The sequence below is a fragment of the Dermacentor andersoni genome, chromosome 11, assembly GCF_023375885.2.
Source record: "Dermacentor andersoni chromosome 11, qqDerAnde1_hic_scaffold, whole genome shotgun sequence".
NCBI lineage: Eukaryota > Metazoa > Arthropoda > Arachnida > Ixodida > Ixodidae > Dermacentor > Dermacentor andersoni.
Window position 1 is genome coordinate 77093082 of NC_092824.1, and position 16204 is coordinate 77109285.

The 16204-nt window shown below is 45.0% G+C and overlaps 2 protein-coding genes across 4 annotated transcripts in view; one reads left to right on the top strand and one right to left on the bottom strand.

Annotated features, from left to right (window-relative positions):
* Nucleotides 1–5196, bottom strand: part of LOC126517571 (uncharacterized) — a 9707-nt gene extending 4511 nt beyond the window's left edge. Inside the window, exons 1-2 of one of the 3 annotated variants that reach the window (XM_050167326.3) lie at nucleotides 4316–5196; nucleotides 385–799 (exon numbers count right to left, since the gene is read on the bottom strand). In XM_050167326.3, the coding sequence (XP_050023283.1) occupies nucleotides 385–799; nucleotides 4316–4489 (589 nt within the window). In that variant the 5' untranslated portion in view covers nucleotides 4490–5196. The other 2 variants (XM_072285477.1, XM_055064369.2) reach the window with 2 other exon arrangements.
* A 242-nt stretch (nucleotides 5197–5438) lies between these two features.
* Nucleotides 5439–15623, top strand: LOC126517573 (PAT complex subunit Asterix). Its single transcript, XM_050167330.3, has 4 exons — nucleotides 5439–5644; nucleotides 8373–8472; nucleotides 11565–11662; nucleotides 15251–15623. The coding sequence occupies exons 1-4, from the start codon at nucleotides 5592–5594 to the stop codon at nucleotides 15321–15323; spliced, it is 324 nt and encodes a 107-aa protein (XP_050023287.1). The 5' UTR covers nucleotides 5439–5591; the 3' UTR covers nucleotides 15324–15623.
* The last annotated feature ends 581 nt before the right edge of the window (nucleotides 15624–16204 follow it).

Consider the following 16204-nt stretch of genomic DNA (forward strand, 5'->3'; position numbering starts at 1 on the left):
TGCTAACACCTCCACATACGTGCTTACATCAAGCCATTTTGGGAAACTGAAAACTGTAAAATGCAGACTGGCAATGTGTGTGTGGAATGCTACGATGTATGGCATTCACAAATATTACATATTTGTTTCCCATGTCCTTCAGGTGGCTGGCTACACGCAAGCAAGAATGAAGAATTTCTGCTTATAACTATCAAGGTGACTGGCAGGAAACTCTGCTTGAGCCCTACAGGGCCCATCATTACCTTGGTCATCACTCGTCTTAGCCTAGGACGATCAACATTGTAGAGCAAAGTGACCTGCCAAGGGGTGTAATATATATTGGTCCATGTCTCGTATTCCGGTGATTGGTGCAACTTTATATTTTTCCTTCCGCGCAATTCATACCTGTGTTCACCTTGGCGGGCTCCTTGTACTGGGGTCCATCTGGCTCGTCCCTGTGAAGCAACATCCATGCAGCCGTCCACACGATTCCCAGCGCACCAAGCACATAAAAGGCTCGGTGCCACTCCAGATGTGGACACACTAACGCAGCAGCCGTCTGACCTGCGGCGCCCGCGGCCAACATGCGGGCCACGGCACGAGTCCGCTCCTCGGGCACTGGCGCTGCCTGTCCCACCACGTGGAACATGCAGGGCAGCCCGAGGCCCTCGCCCAGGCCCAGCAATGCACGGCACAGCAGCAGCAGTGGCAGCGACGACGCCACGAGGGGCGTCACGAGCGTTGACGCTGACCAGAGCAGCACGGCGCCTGCCATGACAGTGCGACCACCGTAGCGCGAGGGCGCACCTGAGCCCACCAACTGCGATGCGCAAGAAAAGCCGGCGAAACAAGCTCAGACAGGTGTCGATTATTGCAATAAACCCAAGCCAAGTAGACTTGCTTCGCAGATCTGGTCTTCTGCGGTCAGAATTCACAGATGACAGTCAAAGAAATTTAATTCTGAACAATATCATGTATGATGGTGAACTGAAGAACACGTAGTATTCAAAAGCATCCTGTTCTTACACTTTTCATTTAATATGCCTGACCGACTTCATTTGATATGGTTAATTTTGCAGTTAGCTTAGCAGATCAGATGGTCGTGGAACGAGTGGTCTGCTACTAGGACGTTGGACTCCCCCTTAGTGTAAGCGAGAAGAATTTTCACATGTGCGCGGTGGGTGTACATAGATAAATTTGCTCAATCACATGCACCACAACACCAGAAGGTTTTGTTTTTTCATGCGCCAAATTTTTACAAATTGCTCTGGAAGGTTGCAAAGAGTTTCAGCACGGCATACGTTGTTTGCCTCAACATTAACTCTTTGTGAAGGGGACAAATGAGCCCTCCTATTGGTGGACATTGTTTCTCCAAAGTCTGCACAGTGAGCAGGCTATATAATATGGTTGAAAATAGAGTTCTAGCCTGTCCGCATACGTATAATCACTTGCGGAATACAGATGCATAAACATGAACAGCAGCAGCATCGATGGTGCCACCTTGTGACACTGAGTTCAACCAAAGCATGCACCGCTATTAATGTGCCATGGTTCACTTCGTTCTACTTGACTGCTGGCATAAAGCTGCAGACATCAACATAATTTATGCATGGCGACGCTTTCCTTTTTCGTTGAGCAAGAACGCTTATGTAGCACAAGAATCTTTCAACAAAGTGTCGCAAGATCATGTTACCAGCCCTCCTACTGCCATTTAGACTTCCGGTGCTCTGTTATGAAAACGGTAACATGCATGGACAGGCTTAAACTCTCCAAGAGGTCTTCAGTTCAGGCAGTGAAACTAAATGCCAAGCTGTTTTTCTTGGAACTCTTTCAATGACAATGTGCAGAAGTTGTGTCGTGTGCAAAGGCATTATACGTATATGCGTGTCACACAAATGTAGCACAAGAAACAACAGTGCCAAAAAAGAAAAAAATTTAGCATTTATAGTAACAGCTTGAACATTTGTTTCATTTATTAATCAGCAAATATCTGCATGACTACAGCCATCTCTGCAATCCTAAACACTTCTTGCTTAATCATGGTCTCTACTTCTAACAGACCTGCACTTCAGTGCACCCAACTTTATTTAATACTATCCACACATAAGATGCTCTCCTATTGTGCTTTCCTATATATATATATATACAAGAAATATCATGGAGACAATGCACTGTCTTTCTGACAAATAGCTCATGCAAGACTTTGTGCGTCCTTTCGTGAAGCAACAGATGTGGCCTTTCGACGAAAAAACTGCACAAGCTGTTTGTAGTGCTTCACCATTCAGTGCGACAGCCAGCACGAGGTCGTGTCAGCAGGTCCACAAAGGAATGCGGATGAGCCCCCAACCATTTCAATGCGCACTGCTTTCTTCAAGGAGCAGAAAGGCGGTGCCATCAAACTCGTCAGATGGATCAGATGTCAGACGAAACAATCCACCATCACTGTATGCAATGTTTGGACAGCGCACAGGTCTCCTTATAAGTGTACAAGTGGAACTGTCTTTGCAAGCCTTTGTTCTCCAGGTGCTCTGTGACTTCACAGACCAAGATATGAAAAAAGAACACAGTGGAAGCATGCAAAATTTGGGTCAAGTTTGTCATTTCAAATATAAAACTGTATGAACAGTACATTTCTCATCGAGGAAAAGTTTGTGGTAAAGCAACGCTGTTTAGGGGCACTCTATTGAGACGTTTTATTCTAAGCCCTACTAGTTTCTGTGCGTGTTTTTCACAACTGCAGATGATCATAAAAAATATCAGCTACTCGTGCTGCCAGCTAAACGCAACTAAAGGGCAAAGGATGACGAACAGCTGCAGAGAGTGACATTTTCGCAAGATTAATTGGAACGTTTCAAAATATCATATTTTCTGCCAGTTCAAGCCAGTAGGATCTTCTAGCAGGCAACAATGCATTCTTTGAGGACCCATGTAGTAAACTTTGCATGACGAAAAAATTAAAGTCGCATAGGAATATCACTGCTGACATCATTCACGTAAGCATTGTCCAGTTTATTAGACATTTTCAATGTACTTTGTTTTCTGTTATTGTTAAATGAGCTCCTTGCATAATGAACTGATATGCACTAATCAATGCTTACACCTTGAGTACTTCAATGTCAGTGTAGAGCTTTCAAACATGTTCTGTATGGAAGGTGGCTTGTTCTTCTCACTGAAGTTGTACATGTTAACTTTGCACTACAGCGATAGTGACATATATCGTGTTTTTATGTTGGGTGGTCAAGACTGTTTTAATGTCCATCATTACAAGCCAGTCAAAACTAACAAGGTGGCAAATTTAACAATATGGAGGAATTGGGAGTATTCAGAATAACATCACTGGTCCGGTCAGATGAACAGGCAATGGGCAGGTAGGGATAGGAGTGCAGCACATTTTGTGACTGCTCATCTTCATACTTCTTTCTCCAGCTGAATAGACAAGGGCAATGAAAACTAGGAGCAAAATATTCAAATTTCTCCTTGTTTCTATCATTACTTCATATGATTGGTAAAGTTGGGTTTAGTGGCGCAAAAGTGACTAAGGCTATTCTCTGCCAACCACAGGGTGTTACTTCGTATGCACTACGACCACCTATGGTAGATGACAGCAACATCCTTACTATCCGCCTGCGTTACTGGCTTTGCCACGTACGACACACGTCTTTCTGTCTACACATGCAAAATTATCTGCAACATGCAATCAGAAATGGGAAACGATCATAAACAATAACACATCTAAGCGCAAGAACGGGGCTATCAGCAATAAATGATCTTTTCATTTCACTAAATCGATAACGCCCACTTAATTGTACCTCGATACCTTTCATCTGAGAAGTGATTGCTTGTTCACTTGACCATTTTTCCTTTCTTGATGATGTCGAACGCGACGGCGTTGTAGTTGAACCCGTTCAGAATGAGAGCCAAAACAAACGGCGCGTGGATCGGATCCGTCGCTGACGTAGCCGCGAAGTGAACAAATTTGCGCGCAGGTCCGGCACCGGTGCCGGAACGGTTACACGCCGGCAGAATAAAGATTGGCGTGTCGCGATTGTGAACGGGTATGCAAGTCACGCATCTTTAACGGAAAAGCGAAGGGGCGTCAGCGCCAACAGGAAGTGGTTTTCAAAAAACTCGGCCACGGACGTCGGTGCGTCTACGTGGTCGACCGCGTCTCCGTCTCCCTTGCCAACGCGTCGCACCGCTCAAGAACACTGTGGCGATGTGGATAACGACCGCGGTAATGCCGAGATCCCCTTCTACTGCACGGCAATAAACCGCGCAGGCGGCGATCGACCGGCGTTCTCCGCTGCTTAAAAAAAATCTGGGACGTGCGACTCACCTGACTAGTGATGTATCCGACGGCAAAAGCGCTGAGTATCCAACCCTGCGAGAGAAGACTCCAGTGGTACTGCTCGCTCATCGGTACGATGGCAATCGGCATGAGAACGCGATCGGCGGCGTTCACAAAGTTCGCCAGGCAGCACAGAGCGACAGTTCTCGACTTTCGCGTCATACTTGAAAGACTTTCGGGCACTACTCACTGGAGAAAAACAATAAACGACGGTTCGACGCACCCGACAACCACGGGCCGAGACGCACGGTGTCGGCTCTCAAATAGGCATTCGGCGGACCGCGGAGCTTCAGGAAGCGCGGACGAGTTGCTTCCTCGCAGTGGACCAACGCGTACGCAGCAACGTCTCATGAACAGCCGATCGTCACACCGCGAACGCGGCGTTGAGATCACTTCTACACACAGAGCGCTGTAGCACCCGTGGCACGCACATCACGCACTCGTTTTCTTCGTTGTCCGCTCGCCCGCGACTCGTCATTGGCTACGACAACGAGAGACGGCTGTCAGGGACGGTACTTTAGGATCTGACGCTGGAAAAGCCACGGCAGGTTGAAGAGACGTTACGAGAGCGTCGATGCAGGGAAGTACGGAGCAGCTGGGCCGGCAGCGCAGCAGCGCAAATGTAGCCAATGCAGCGAAGGCTCCGGATCCGCGAAAGAGGCAATAAAACGCACCACTTTCCAGCTTTAACTTGGCTTCTTTTGACTGTTGGCTCATAGTACGTCACTGTTCTTGACATTTCAAAATTTTGTCTTCCATTGGCTTCTTTGAAACAAAAACATGATTTTATTTATTACCCTTAGCCTTCGATAAAGGTTGCATACAACTTTTAATCTTCCTGCTTCATTATTACAAAAAAAAAAGAAAGAACCGTGAACAAACTCTTCGCCCTGTACAAAATATGGCAGGTTTGACGCCATAGCTCACCTTGCACTGTATCCCTAAGCTAGGAAACGCTAAGCAAATATAATATTTGGACATCAGTTCCACGGATATTTTTAGACAACGAGCAAATGGGACAAACTATTTTTCAATGCAGAGTTCCCACATTTATTTCGATGTTACGTCCTACAACTATAGCTAGAATTACCACAACCTATTATCATCATCGCAACGTCAGCAATGGCTGCGCTGAAGATTGCCTGTTCCAGTCGCATCTGACGCCGTACGAACCGTACTGTAGGGGATATCCTATTTGATATTCTTAGCAGTGAGCCTCGTACTGTGCCCAACAAGGTAACGGAACCGCAAGACTTACTCAGCGATGTATTCCAGCAACAACGTCAGCGATCCACGCCGCACGGACAGGATTAACAGGTGCGCCGCTAAGAGTTGCATGACCTCGCGATTTAACACCTGAAATAAATCATTGGCACTTTCTTTAAGTGGGCTGATAGAACGTTACATAAATGACGAATTATAGGATTAGGTGCTCTAATTGAATCTGCTGCGGCTTTCTTCGCAAAAATGTAACGAAATATATCGAAGGGTTCCTGCTTACGTGCGATTCGTTACGGAGGTAAAGCTATCCAAAACTTGCTCAAGAAAACAGCTAGAGATGGTATTTATTGCAAGTTCGATACCTAGAGCCGCATTATGTCCTGCAAAAATATCTAAGGAGCTTTGTGGCTTGCGTACCACCACGTCAACGGATATGAAGCGTCGTTCGTAACACATTTTGTTACGCCGCCGCAGCCTTGAAGTTCTCTGCGCGTCTTTCCTCTATGTCTATCACCATTGTAAGGCGGAAAAAGTGGTTGAAGTGAAGTTTCATTTTGAAACCAACTGGTGCACCTCGCCCAAGCATTTGTTTAAAGATTGATCAATCATCAAAATCTCTAAGTTTAACAGTAGCGAGGTCTGTTCAGGAGACCTTAATTGTAGAGCTGTCTTCGTGACTAATTACCGCGTTATATAGTTATACCGTAAAGTTAGCGGGAGTGACATCGCATGCCACCAGGCCGTACTGAAAAGCGCAACATTTCTTTCTTTTTTTTTTTTTTTGCTTCCCTACATTTTCAAGCACATTCGCCTGTGCGTTGCTGCAGAAGCAGCGAATGCTACTTTAGCAAATATCACCTGATCTTCATATATTCATTACAGTATAGGCAGATTTGAAAATTATAACAGTGCTGACACATGCATCCACAAAGGAACAAGGACGATACACAAGCGCTGACTGTCAACTAAATTTTATTGACGGAAGACCGATACGTTATATAAGGGGAAAGGCAGAAGTGAAGTGGAAGGGAGCGATACAATCGGGAAAAAATGACATTGCGCATCAATGAACATACGTGCCGGCAATCAACGTAAACAGACACATAAAAACAAAAAACTAAACAAAAGCAAGGGATATTAACACACAATCAAATCAGTAAGAGGTTGCTTCCAAAAATTGAAGCTCTGCAGCAAAAAGCGATACAGAAGGAGTGCTTATGCACTTGATGCCATATTTCTTTATGTGGAACGCTTCCAAACTGATGCGCGCCGTGTCTGCACTCTTACCAAGAATCTTTGTCTCTCCCAATTGAGCCTCGCAACCCCTGCATTTAATTACGTGCGTGACCAAATGTGCGTACTGGTCCTTTAAATCACTTAAATTTCAGGCATGTTCCCCCAAGTGTTCATTAATGCAGCGGCCGGTTTGGCCGACATAAACCCTTCCACACTTCAAGGGAATGGCGTAGACCACCCGTGTGGGACTCTTACTTTTTTAGAGGCTGCTCAGATCGAAAAATTCTGCTTACTAAATATTCATGTGCTTTCGGAAGTAACCACTGCAGAGCTAAATACTACCAAGGGTGAGCTTTGCAGTGCACCATAAAAAACTAGGTCCGTTAAAATCGGTTGTCAGTCCCTTCAAAAGCCACCACTTCAATAAGTGGTGGCTTTTGGAGAAATCACTTGTGGTGGAAAGATGCCACTGGTTTTTTTGGAACCGCACAAGGTATCTGGTAAATGTCCTGAAGAAGGAGGTCCTGCCTTCGGCTGAGTCACACTTCAGCAACGATCAGTGAACATATCAGCAGGATTCCGCTCCGGCTTGCAAGGCAAAGGTGGTGCAACAGTGATGCCTGAAAAATTTCCCTTACTTGATTTAGTAAAGCAATGAACGGGGCTAGTTGGTGGACGTTCATGATTATATTGCGCTTAGTGTCACACTGACGAACATAAGGGACAAGATGCGGACGTACGTAGCGCTACGTATGTCCGCGTCTTGTCCCTTATGTTCGTCAGTATAACACTAAGCACAATATAATCATGAACCCTCATTTTATATCTGCTTTAGAACAAGCCCAGATCTAAACCCACTTAGTCTGGTCTGTGTTACAAAGCACAGTCTGCTCTACTCCTCACCGCACTTTGGCTGCTCTTCATTGGGCATTGGAAAAAGCGTGAAGGGAAAAAGATGGACCCTCATCTATGCCACCGTAGATGCATTTCCGAAGTGACTCAAGGCTTGCATTCGCACGAAATGCAGACTCTCAAAAAGTAGATTTGGATGTGTCTATGTAGAGCTTAGCACATTACGTTAACATAATAGTACTACATATGTTATAGTGCATACAACCATATCTATTGGTATTTATATGAGTGTGAAGACTTTTGCCACACCCTGTACATGATGCAGTATTTTGAGTGAATGCACGTGGGCTTCAAATTTTTGTGTATGTCTACTTTACTGCAAGAAGGAAACATTGCAGAAGATACTTCAGTTGATCTTTGTTGTAGCTTTAGAAAAAGCAAAAGAAATAAAAACGCAACAGAAAGGGAAGGCAATGTAAACAGTTTGCAGAAGTGTTAAACTTTTTTTGTCAACCTGACATTTAACAAAAACAAAGAAATGTTCAGCTAAATTGCAGAAATGTAGCCACACAATAATCTACAATCATCGTTGATATGTTTCATTGCTGCGACATCGTGAAGTTGCCCAGAAAAGTGGGACTGGTATGCCTTACTGTCCATTGAAGGGTTAAGACTTATTTATTACACTTTGATCTGCTGCTTCAGCTATTTTTTTACATTGATGACATATGTGCAGGTATAAGGCACCTTCAGCTGGCACCCCAGGAGATGACCCCACACCAGATTACATGAACGTCCTCTCCATGATATTCAGTATGTGCGGTCTCATGCTGAAGGTAAGTGAGAAAAATACCACTGGAAGCTTTGACATGCTTTGCTCAGTTTCAAACAGAACAGGCAATGCTTCGAAGTCTAGAGAGGCCTTTCCTGCTGCTCAGCATCAAAATAGGCATCATGTGTGAAAGAAAAGCATAGGTACACATCATGTGATTCTACGTGAAGTTTCGGTCTTGTACTTTTATGTCACTAAATGTGACATGATTAATGCATGGAAGGCATTGCAGAGATGAACCTTTTCACCACGAAATGAGTGGAACAGCATGTTTCTGTAATTAGCAGCCATAGCAATCCACTTGAGCTTGCAGCGAAAACTCAGTATGTCGCGTACTGGAAGCACGAAAGGTGCACAAATAATGTGCGATTTGATGTAGCCTTGCATGCACAATTAATATATGATGTAGTTATCTGTAAAAAGTGCCACAGGTTAAAAAGAAGAAAAAAAAACTGTGCTGTGAAACGTGTACAGTGGGGCTTCTATGTCCACACTATAATTGCGTAGCTTCTACAGCGTTGCTTGCTATGTATGAAACTGAACCCTCGAGCATGCCGCAGTCCCCCGCTGTTTGTCAAATCACAGAACTATCCAGCAGTGATGCGGAAACAACTCTCATTCTGCCATTGAGCCCATGTGCTGCCTGTCACCAGTGGTGCAGATTGCATGGTAGACAGAAACCTGCAGTTAAGTGTGGACCTCGCTAAACCTTGGAAAGTAATATTCAAAGGCCCTTTGTGCCTTTTCTTTAGCTTGGCAAGGCCAATTAGCATTTGGGTGACTGTGTGTGTGTGGCATGACAACATGACTACACAAATAATGGGAGAGAAATGAAAGTTGAGCTGGTAAGTGTTGACTCAATATTAACTGCAGTGCGACAGAGGGACAATGGACAGAAACAAAGTGAGCACGCGAAGTGCTGTCTAAGCTTAGAACACCAAAAGAAAATGCTCTGTGCATTCATTTAGTTTCTGTCTTGTGTTTGTGTTGGGCTGCAGTTAATGATGACCTAATGCCAACTTTCCCAACTTTCAGTTCTTATGTCAGTAATTTCTGGTACCACAGGCTTGTCCTCGTGTTCGAAGCTAGATTTTTTGCAGCGCTCTGTTTGTTGACTTTGTTTCTGTTTGCCGCTTGCAGTTAATGACGAATTCAGTAATGGGACGCTGGGGACGCTGTAAAATGAGCTTGTGTTGCATCTTCACGATGAGGGAAAACACGGGGAAGGCAAGAGATGGAAATTCAAAATGATGAGCAAGACGAGAACAAGGTAAAAGTGGGAGCCAACGTTTCGACAAGTGGACTTGTCTTTTTCAAGGCGACATGTGCTTTCGTCAGCACAGTATATATACGAGGGTTCTTCTAAAGGTGAAAGGGGGTAAGGCGGGTGGGTTTTCTGCGCTCCGTTATCTCATTTAAAGACACGATAGCTCACGACCACCAGTGAAGCGGGTAATAGAGGGGTGCTGCGCACAAAGCCGTTGACACGCCGGCTGACACACGGCCGTGTCACCAGCCTTCTGCACAGCACTCCTTTATTCTCAATTCTACACCCTCGCCGTTAACACACCTTCGGTCATTGCAGCACCCACCCGCTCTCTCCCCTTTAGAAGAACCCTACCTATATATACTGTGCCGAGGAAAGCATATGTCGCCTTGAAAAAGACAAGTCCACTTGTCGAAACGTTGGCTCTCGCTTTTACCTTGTTCTCGTTTTGCTCATTGTCTTCACAATGAGTTTCACTGTTCCACTGCTGCCGCAAAACATCCCAGTATTAGTAGTTTTAAGTGAGCTTAAGGGAAACCATCATAAGGAAGCTGCTGTGTTTACACCATGACAAACCTGATTAGACCTTGAGATCAAAAGTCATGGAAATGAGAATAAAAAAGATTCAACAGTAGGGGTGGGGTTGAGGGGAGTTGCACCCCTCCTTTCCCCTTAAAGGGCCCTCACCATGTCTGGCCATTTTGAGGTGACAAGCGTTGTGCATACAATGCACGCTAACGATCGTTTCTACTAACCATTACATCATTACGTGCTGCAGAAAGCGCTGAAATTTCAAACCAAATGCCGTTTGCCCTTCTCCTCGTGGGTGCCGCGCTCCCAGCCGGAGAGTCGACGTATATCGCACAAGTGCGCCTATGTACATCGCACTGCTGTGACGTCGCTCATAGTGACACATGACTTCGAGAATTATTCAAGGCAACATCCGTTATTTGTGTAATCTGGTGCTTCAATAGACGAATTAAAGTTTAGAGAAATAATAGAACACATAAACCGAATATCTGCGTGTTCTTTTTCCCACGTCATGCAGGCGTGTGCACAGACAATGGAAGTACATCATTTTCTACCTTGTTCCAGTGCGCGATCATGCGCTGTGAACTGCTTGTGTCTGCCTCGGTATCATGTAGCACTGACTTACACCGCTAGTCAGGTGTTCTCGTGCACAGTGCACAATATCGTGGGCTGCACAAAACGAGACAAATGCAACAGCTTCCGCGCGACGCCATCAGCAGAAGTGCACTGCACAGCAAAAAAGTGTAGGGAAGAAAATGAAGGCAGGGCTCATGACGTATGCGTCACGCAATCCAACTCTGGTATGGGAGAATGTAGGGAAAGAATTTCGCTTTTTGAAGCTAGACGGGGCTACTGGAGAGAGTTTTTCTCTTAGCAGTGGCCCTCGCCTCCTAAAATCATGGGTTCGCGGCACTGAGACATTTCTATCTCAGCTATTAAAGAAACAATTTGAAAAATTCTTGTGGCAGAACACTCCCTACAGGGCATGTAACAACTTCCAGCATATAGCCGAAATTTGCTGTGTGGCCGGTGAGGGGCCATTTAAGTTATCTGTAAAAACCACAATGGCATGTTCTCAGCGATCCCTTCATTTCGAGGCCAGGTTCAGCGGGAAATCGGCAAGTAGTACTGTCATCACGGTGCCCGCACAGCTTTCGCACATGCACTTGGAGCATTGTGAGATCGGTGCATTGCTTTTTCTCTCTTGGATCACGGTCCTTGATGTTGGCATAAACCTTGTGACTGATACAGGAGACAGCATTGTACCCGAATTTGACTTGCTGTTCCATTTTTTCCAGCTCAAGTGGTGTGCCTGGGTCGCCCTCTATTGTTCCAGCATCAGCTTCGCCAATTCGAGGATAAACGATGACACCAAGCAGATACTGAGCAGCTTCATGTAAGTGTGGCAGTGCCAAACTCCCTGTCGATATCGTCGTAGTCGGCATGTTGCTCTTGTCAGTGGTGAGGACTAATTTCAGTGTGCGGTGAAAGCTCTCGGGGCCTGCCTGCTGGTAATATTCATCATGTGTTATTCAAAAGAAAACAATCGTACAGAAGTGTATTACAAACATCCGTATCCCTAGCCAGGGACTGGTTGGGCTCCATGCAATATGAACACTGTGAGAAAACTTAAACAGGGCATAAAGTGGGTACACTAGCACACTATAGCGTAGCAAAGAAGTTACAAAGTGTTGAAAAGATATATTTGAAAAGAAATGTGGGGATATTTAACATCAACAGGAAGATTGTTCGAAATAATAAATCCTGCGCTGCAAGTTCTTTTCTTGTATACCTTTCTACCTAGTGAGTGGAAGAAATTGCCATGTTGCAGACCTTGTGTTTTGTACTCTGATGAAACTGTATGAAGAATGAAAGGCATATCTGTGTGAACAACTCTCTCGTGCTTCATTAGAGCTGTGTTAAAGTCTAACTATAAATGAAAAGGCATTACATTTAGTGCTTGAAACAGTGGAAGGGATCGAGCTTTAAGGCCCGAAAATGTCATGAATCAAACTGCTTTTTGTTTTTTTTTCACAGTTGAATGATTGGATTCAGATATGACCAATAGGTATGGCCCTAGGACACAACACAGTACGACAGATGACAATGAAAAAGACTCAAATAAATCAAGTGTAACATATTGTCAAGAAAGCGATGTCGTCACACTAACACCATAGCATTGCATTTGCCTCCCCACCCCACTGCTTAATGTGCATGACCTGCGTTTCATGCACACACCTTATTTGTGGGCTGCCTGAAGCAAGGCTGCAACAGCATTCATTGCTTAAAGGGCCCTCGACCTGGCCACACGGCAAATTTTGGTTATACGTTGGAAGTTTTAAGGTGCCGTCTAGGAAACATTTTATTGATATAACTTTTGAAATTAGTTTTTTATTGGAGGAGATGGAAGGAACCTAACTGTCCTGCAACCATGCTGCCAGGAAGCGAAAATTGCTTCCAACAGAAACACTCTTTTGCATCGACTAGCATCTGCAAGCGGCATTCTTTCCCTGCTGAAACTATGAACTGCTGGGCCAGTTGGTTCATGTTTAAAGCTGGGAAAAAAAAAAGAAAGCCAAGACGAAGGGCCAGAAGAAGGTACACGCACACACAATCACCGGACTTGCAACTGATTTATTGAAACATTCACATATTTTTAAACACCGCTTTTCCTGCACAAGCGCACATGCAAAAGAAAGGCCAATCAGACACATTGAAGATGTCAAACAAGCCCTGATAAAAACCGCCGCTCTCTCTCTGTGATAAGCACAGATGGGTTGCTTGTGCAGACCTGCTTGTTCTTCTTGATATGAAACGCTTCAAGCACTTCACGCTCGTGCCTTGGCTTCCCTCTGCCGATGATGCTAGTGCTCTGAAAAAAAAAGGCCTGTAGCAGTTACAATCTTCACATGCAAAGCCAGGTTGCTCCCTGTGCCCACTCGCAGCCTGTAGTTGTGTTCTCTGAGGCCTTCATTTAAGCACTGCCCCGTCTGGCCGATATATACATTTCCACATGACTTGAGAATTGAATAAACCACTCCCGCAGCGCACTTGGTGAACTTTGTTCGGTGCTTGGTTTTGCAGGCTGAATCTCGTTCACAGCCAGAGATGTGGGTGGAGAGGCCGGAAAGCTTGTGAGGGGCTTAAAAAACCAAGTTAACACCAAATTTTTCAGGCACTGTTTTCAGCCCTTGGGGAATCTTATAGAAGGGATAACCTCAATGTTTCCTGTTTCTTCTAATTGGCAATAGAAATTCACGCATGGTTTCTTCATTTTTCTTGCCAATGTTTCGCCAACATTAAACAGTACGGACGATGGAAAATTAGAAGCTTTTAACCGATCCACCTGCTCTGCAAGTCTTTGCTGCATAATGTGCAGGCAACGTATTAACGCAACAGCGCTAAGGGCCCCGTGTAACAGAAAATCCGTCGTCAGGCGTTGTTTCGGCAAAAAGATTTTCGAATCGCTCATACCCAGGCCGTATATGTGGTGCAAGGAAGCTACTGAACTGATTGAATTTCTCTAGCTAAAGTACGTAGAAAAATTGTAAGGTACGACCTACACACAATCTGCTGACGTGATAGCGTCGGATTGTAATTTGACTATACGAGAAAACGTAATTCTGTTATGCAAAAACTCGAAAGAAATTCCCTTTCCAGCGTTTCTACCATTCATAGAGCAGCCACGACATCCACCGCATGCCGGCGCCTGAGTATCAGAGGCCACGGAGCGCGCCCGGTTTCTTGCAATACCTCCAGATGGCGCTTGCCTCCGCAGCATCACGGAAAGTTCGTAACATGGGGTCAGAAAATTTGGTTATGAGAATTCATCATGGTTTTTTTTTTTCTTTCTCTTTTTTAACTTAGGTAAGACATTAGGCAAAAGTTTGGTGGCGCCACCCACCACCCCGTTTCAAAGGGGATGCTCATAACATCCATCCATTCACCGCGGCCCACGCAAGAGGCCGCGATTCTACCAGAAAGTCCACCTTCGTGCATAGCGCTCGTGGCCAGCGTTTCCCAGGAAACATTACGGTTACACACGCTCCAGTTGCCAGGAAGCGTGAGAAGCAGTCAGGGACCTTTGAATGCTATCGCATTCCACTCTTAAAGGTGAAGCTTAAGTGTCCTCCATCTTTTTTTCAGTGCGTTCATGAAACAGATTCACAGTGGTGCATTTAACCAGTTTCGAGCAGGCAGATCCGAAAGGCAAGAGTGCCTATTTAGACCTGGGAGCAAACTTCCAACATATGTGTCCGTCAGATAAAAATATAAGTTCTAAATCTAGGATTCTAATAGTCTTGTCACCTGGTATGTCTTTGGTAAAAACCATGTTCTTTGAACAGGCGCTAAAAACACTTAAATTTTGATCTGCCACGAGATAGCTGGTCAGTTGAAGAAAGATTTAGCAATGATTAACTTGCGTAGGAAAAGGCGTGTTTAAAAATATGTGGATGTTTCAGTAAATCAGTTGTAAGTCCGGTGACTGTGTGTATGTGTGCCTCCTTCTGGTCCTGCATCTTGGTTTTTGTGTGTTTTTTTTTCTTCTTTCCCTGCTGGGCAGCACTTTTTCAGACGCATTGCATGATTGACTGAAGGCACGTGCCATGGTCGGTGACATTGCAAGCAGTGCATCATGCATAGCTGCATATGTGCATATGACCTTGCCACTTTCACTTCGAGTGTGGGTCCCTCAAGAGGAAGGGTACCCTTCCTCCCTGTTTCAAATTTCGACTGTTTTGGCATCCTACAGCCATTCCATGCCTTCCGTATGCAATCCCCGCCATGTGATCTACGCATTTGTTTGCAAAATACCCAAACCTGGTCAGGGGTCGTTTAGTGGACGCTGTAAAGGTACTTAATGATGACATTAGTGAGAAGCATTGTAGCTGAAAGGAAAAGGAGTCGTTCTATATGGTGTAAGTTCTGGCACTCATGCAGTGTGTTGTCTCTCATTGCTTTCAACCTTTCTTGGTCTTTGCAGGCTGTCAATTTCTGCCGTGGTCATGACGTACTTACAAAACCCTCAGCCCATGACACTACCGTGGTCGTCGTGACAACATTGCCAGCCCCACCTGCACGCACAGTCTTTTTGACTGCCCGGTCAAAGAGAAGCCACCGTGCCAGCCGAAGCAGCTGTGCCAACAGGACTGGCACAAGAGACCGACCCTCGGATACAGCTTGAATGGCCTGGAAAACCGGTCTAGCCAAAGAGGCCTTCCGCACTCCAACACTTCAGGGTTTCAAATTGAGAAAGTGCCAACGAGTTTGCACGAAGACGGGCGTCTTGCCACTTCCATTTGTTTTGGTATAGAGGTGAAAGAAAAAGGAAAAATAAGAACAGTCACATTGCATCATTGTGCTTGTCCCGATTGTCTTTTCCTGTCACAGTGATGATTGGCTTTGGCTAATTGCACAGAAACCTTTGTAGCCTGTTTACCAAGGCACATACATTTACAAGATTGTTATGCATTTTTTAAACGTAATTACAGTTAGTGTCTTTTCTGATGTTCAGATCCATGCACGGATACAGGATACTTTTCTCGCCTGTTTAGGGATCAGCTACCAAGCATCGGTGGAACAGGAGATCTAGCGTATGTTTGAGGACTTTTCCACATGCCACAGAAGTAAAGTAGTGCTTTACTATCTACCACTGGCAACTACGTTAGTGTTTGTATGGTCAACTTCTGTTAGTTCAACCCTGATGGTACCAATGAATTAAGATAAAATCAAATTCAATTAAAAATGTCAAATTAAAGATGCAGAAAAGATGCCAAAACACAGCACGGATTCATTTAACAATGTTATCCTAATTCTAATGTACCCCCGAATCGAACATGCACCCTCCTTGTGTATGAACAATTGTTTAGGGTACTTAGGTCAGGTTTCAAGAGCATGTCGCTGCGAAAAGAGGCTCCGCTATGGTTTCAGTTTCAAA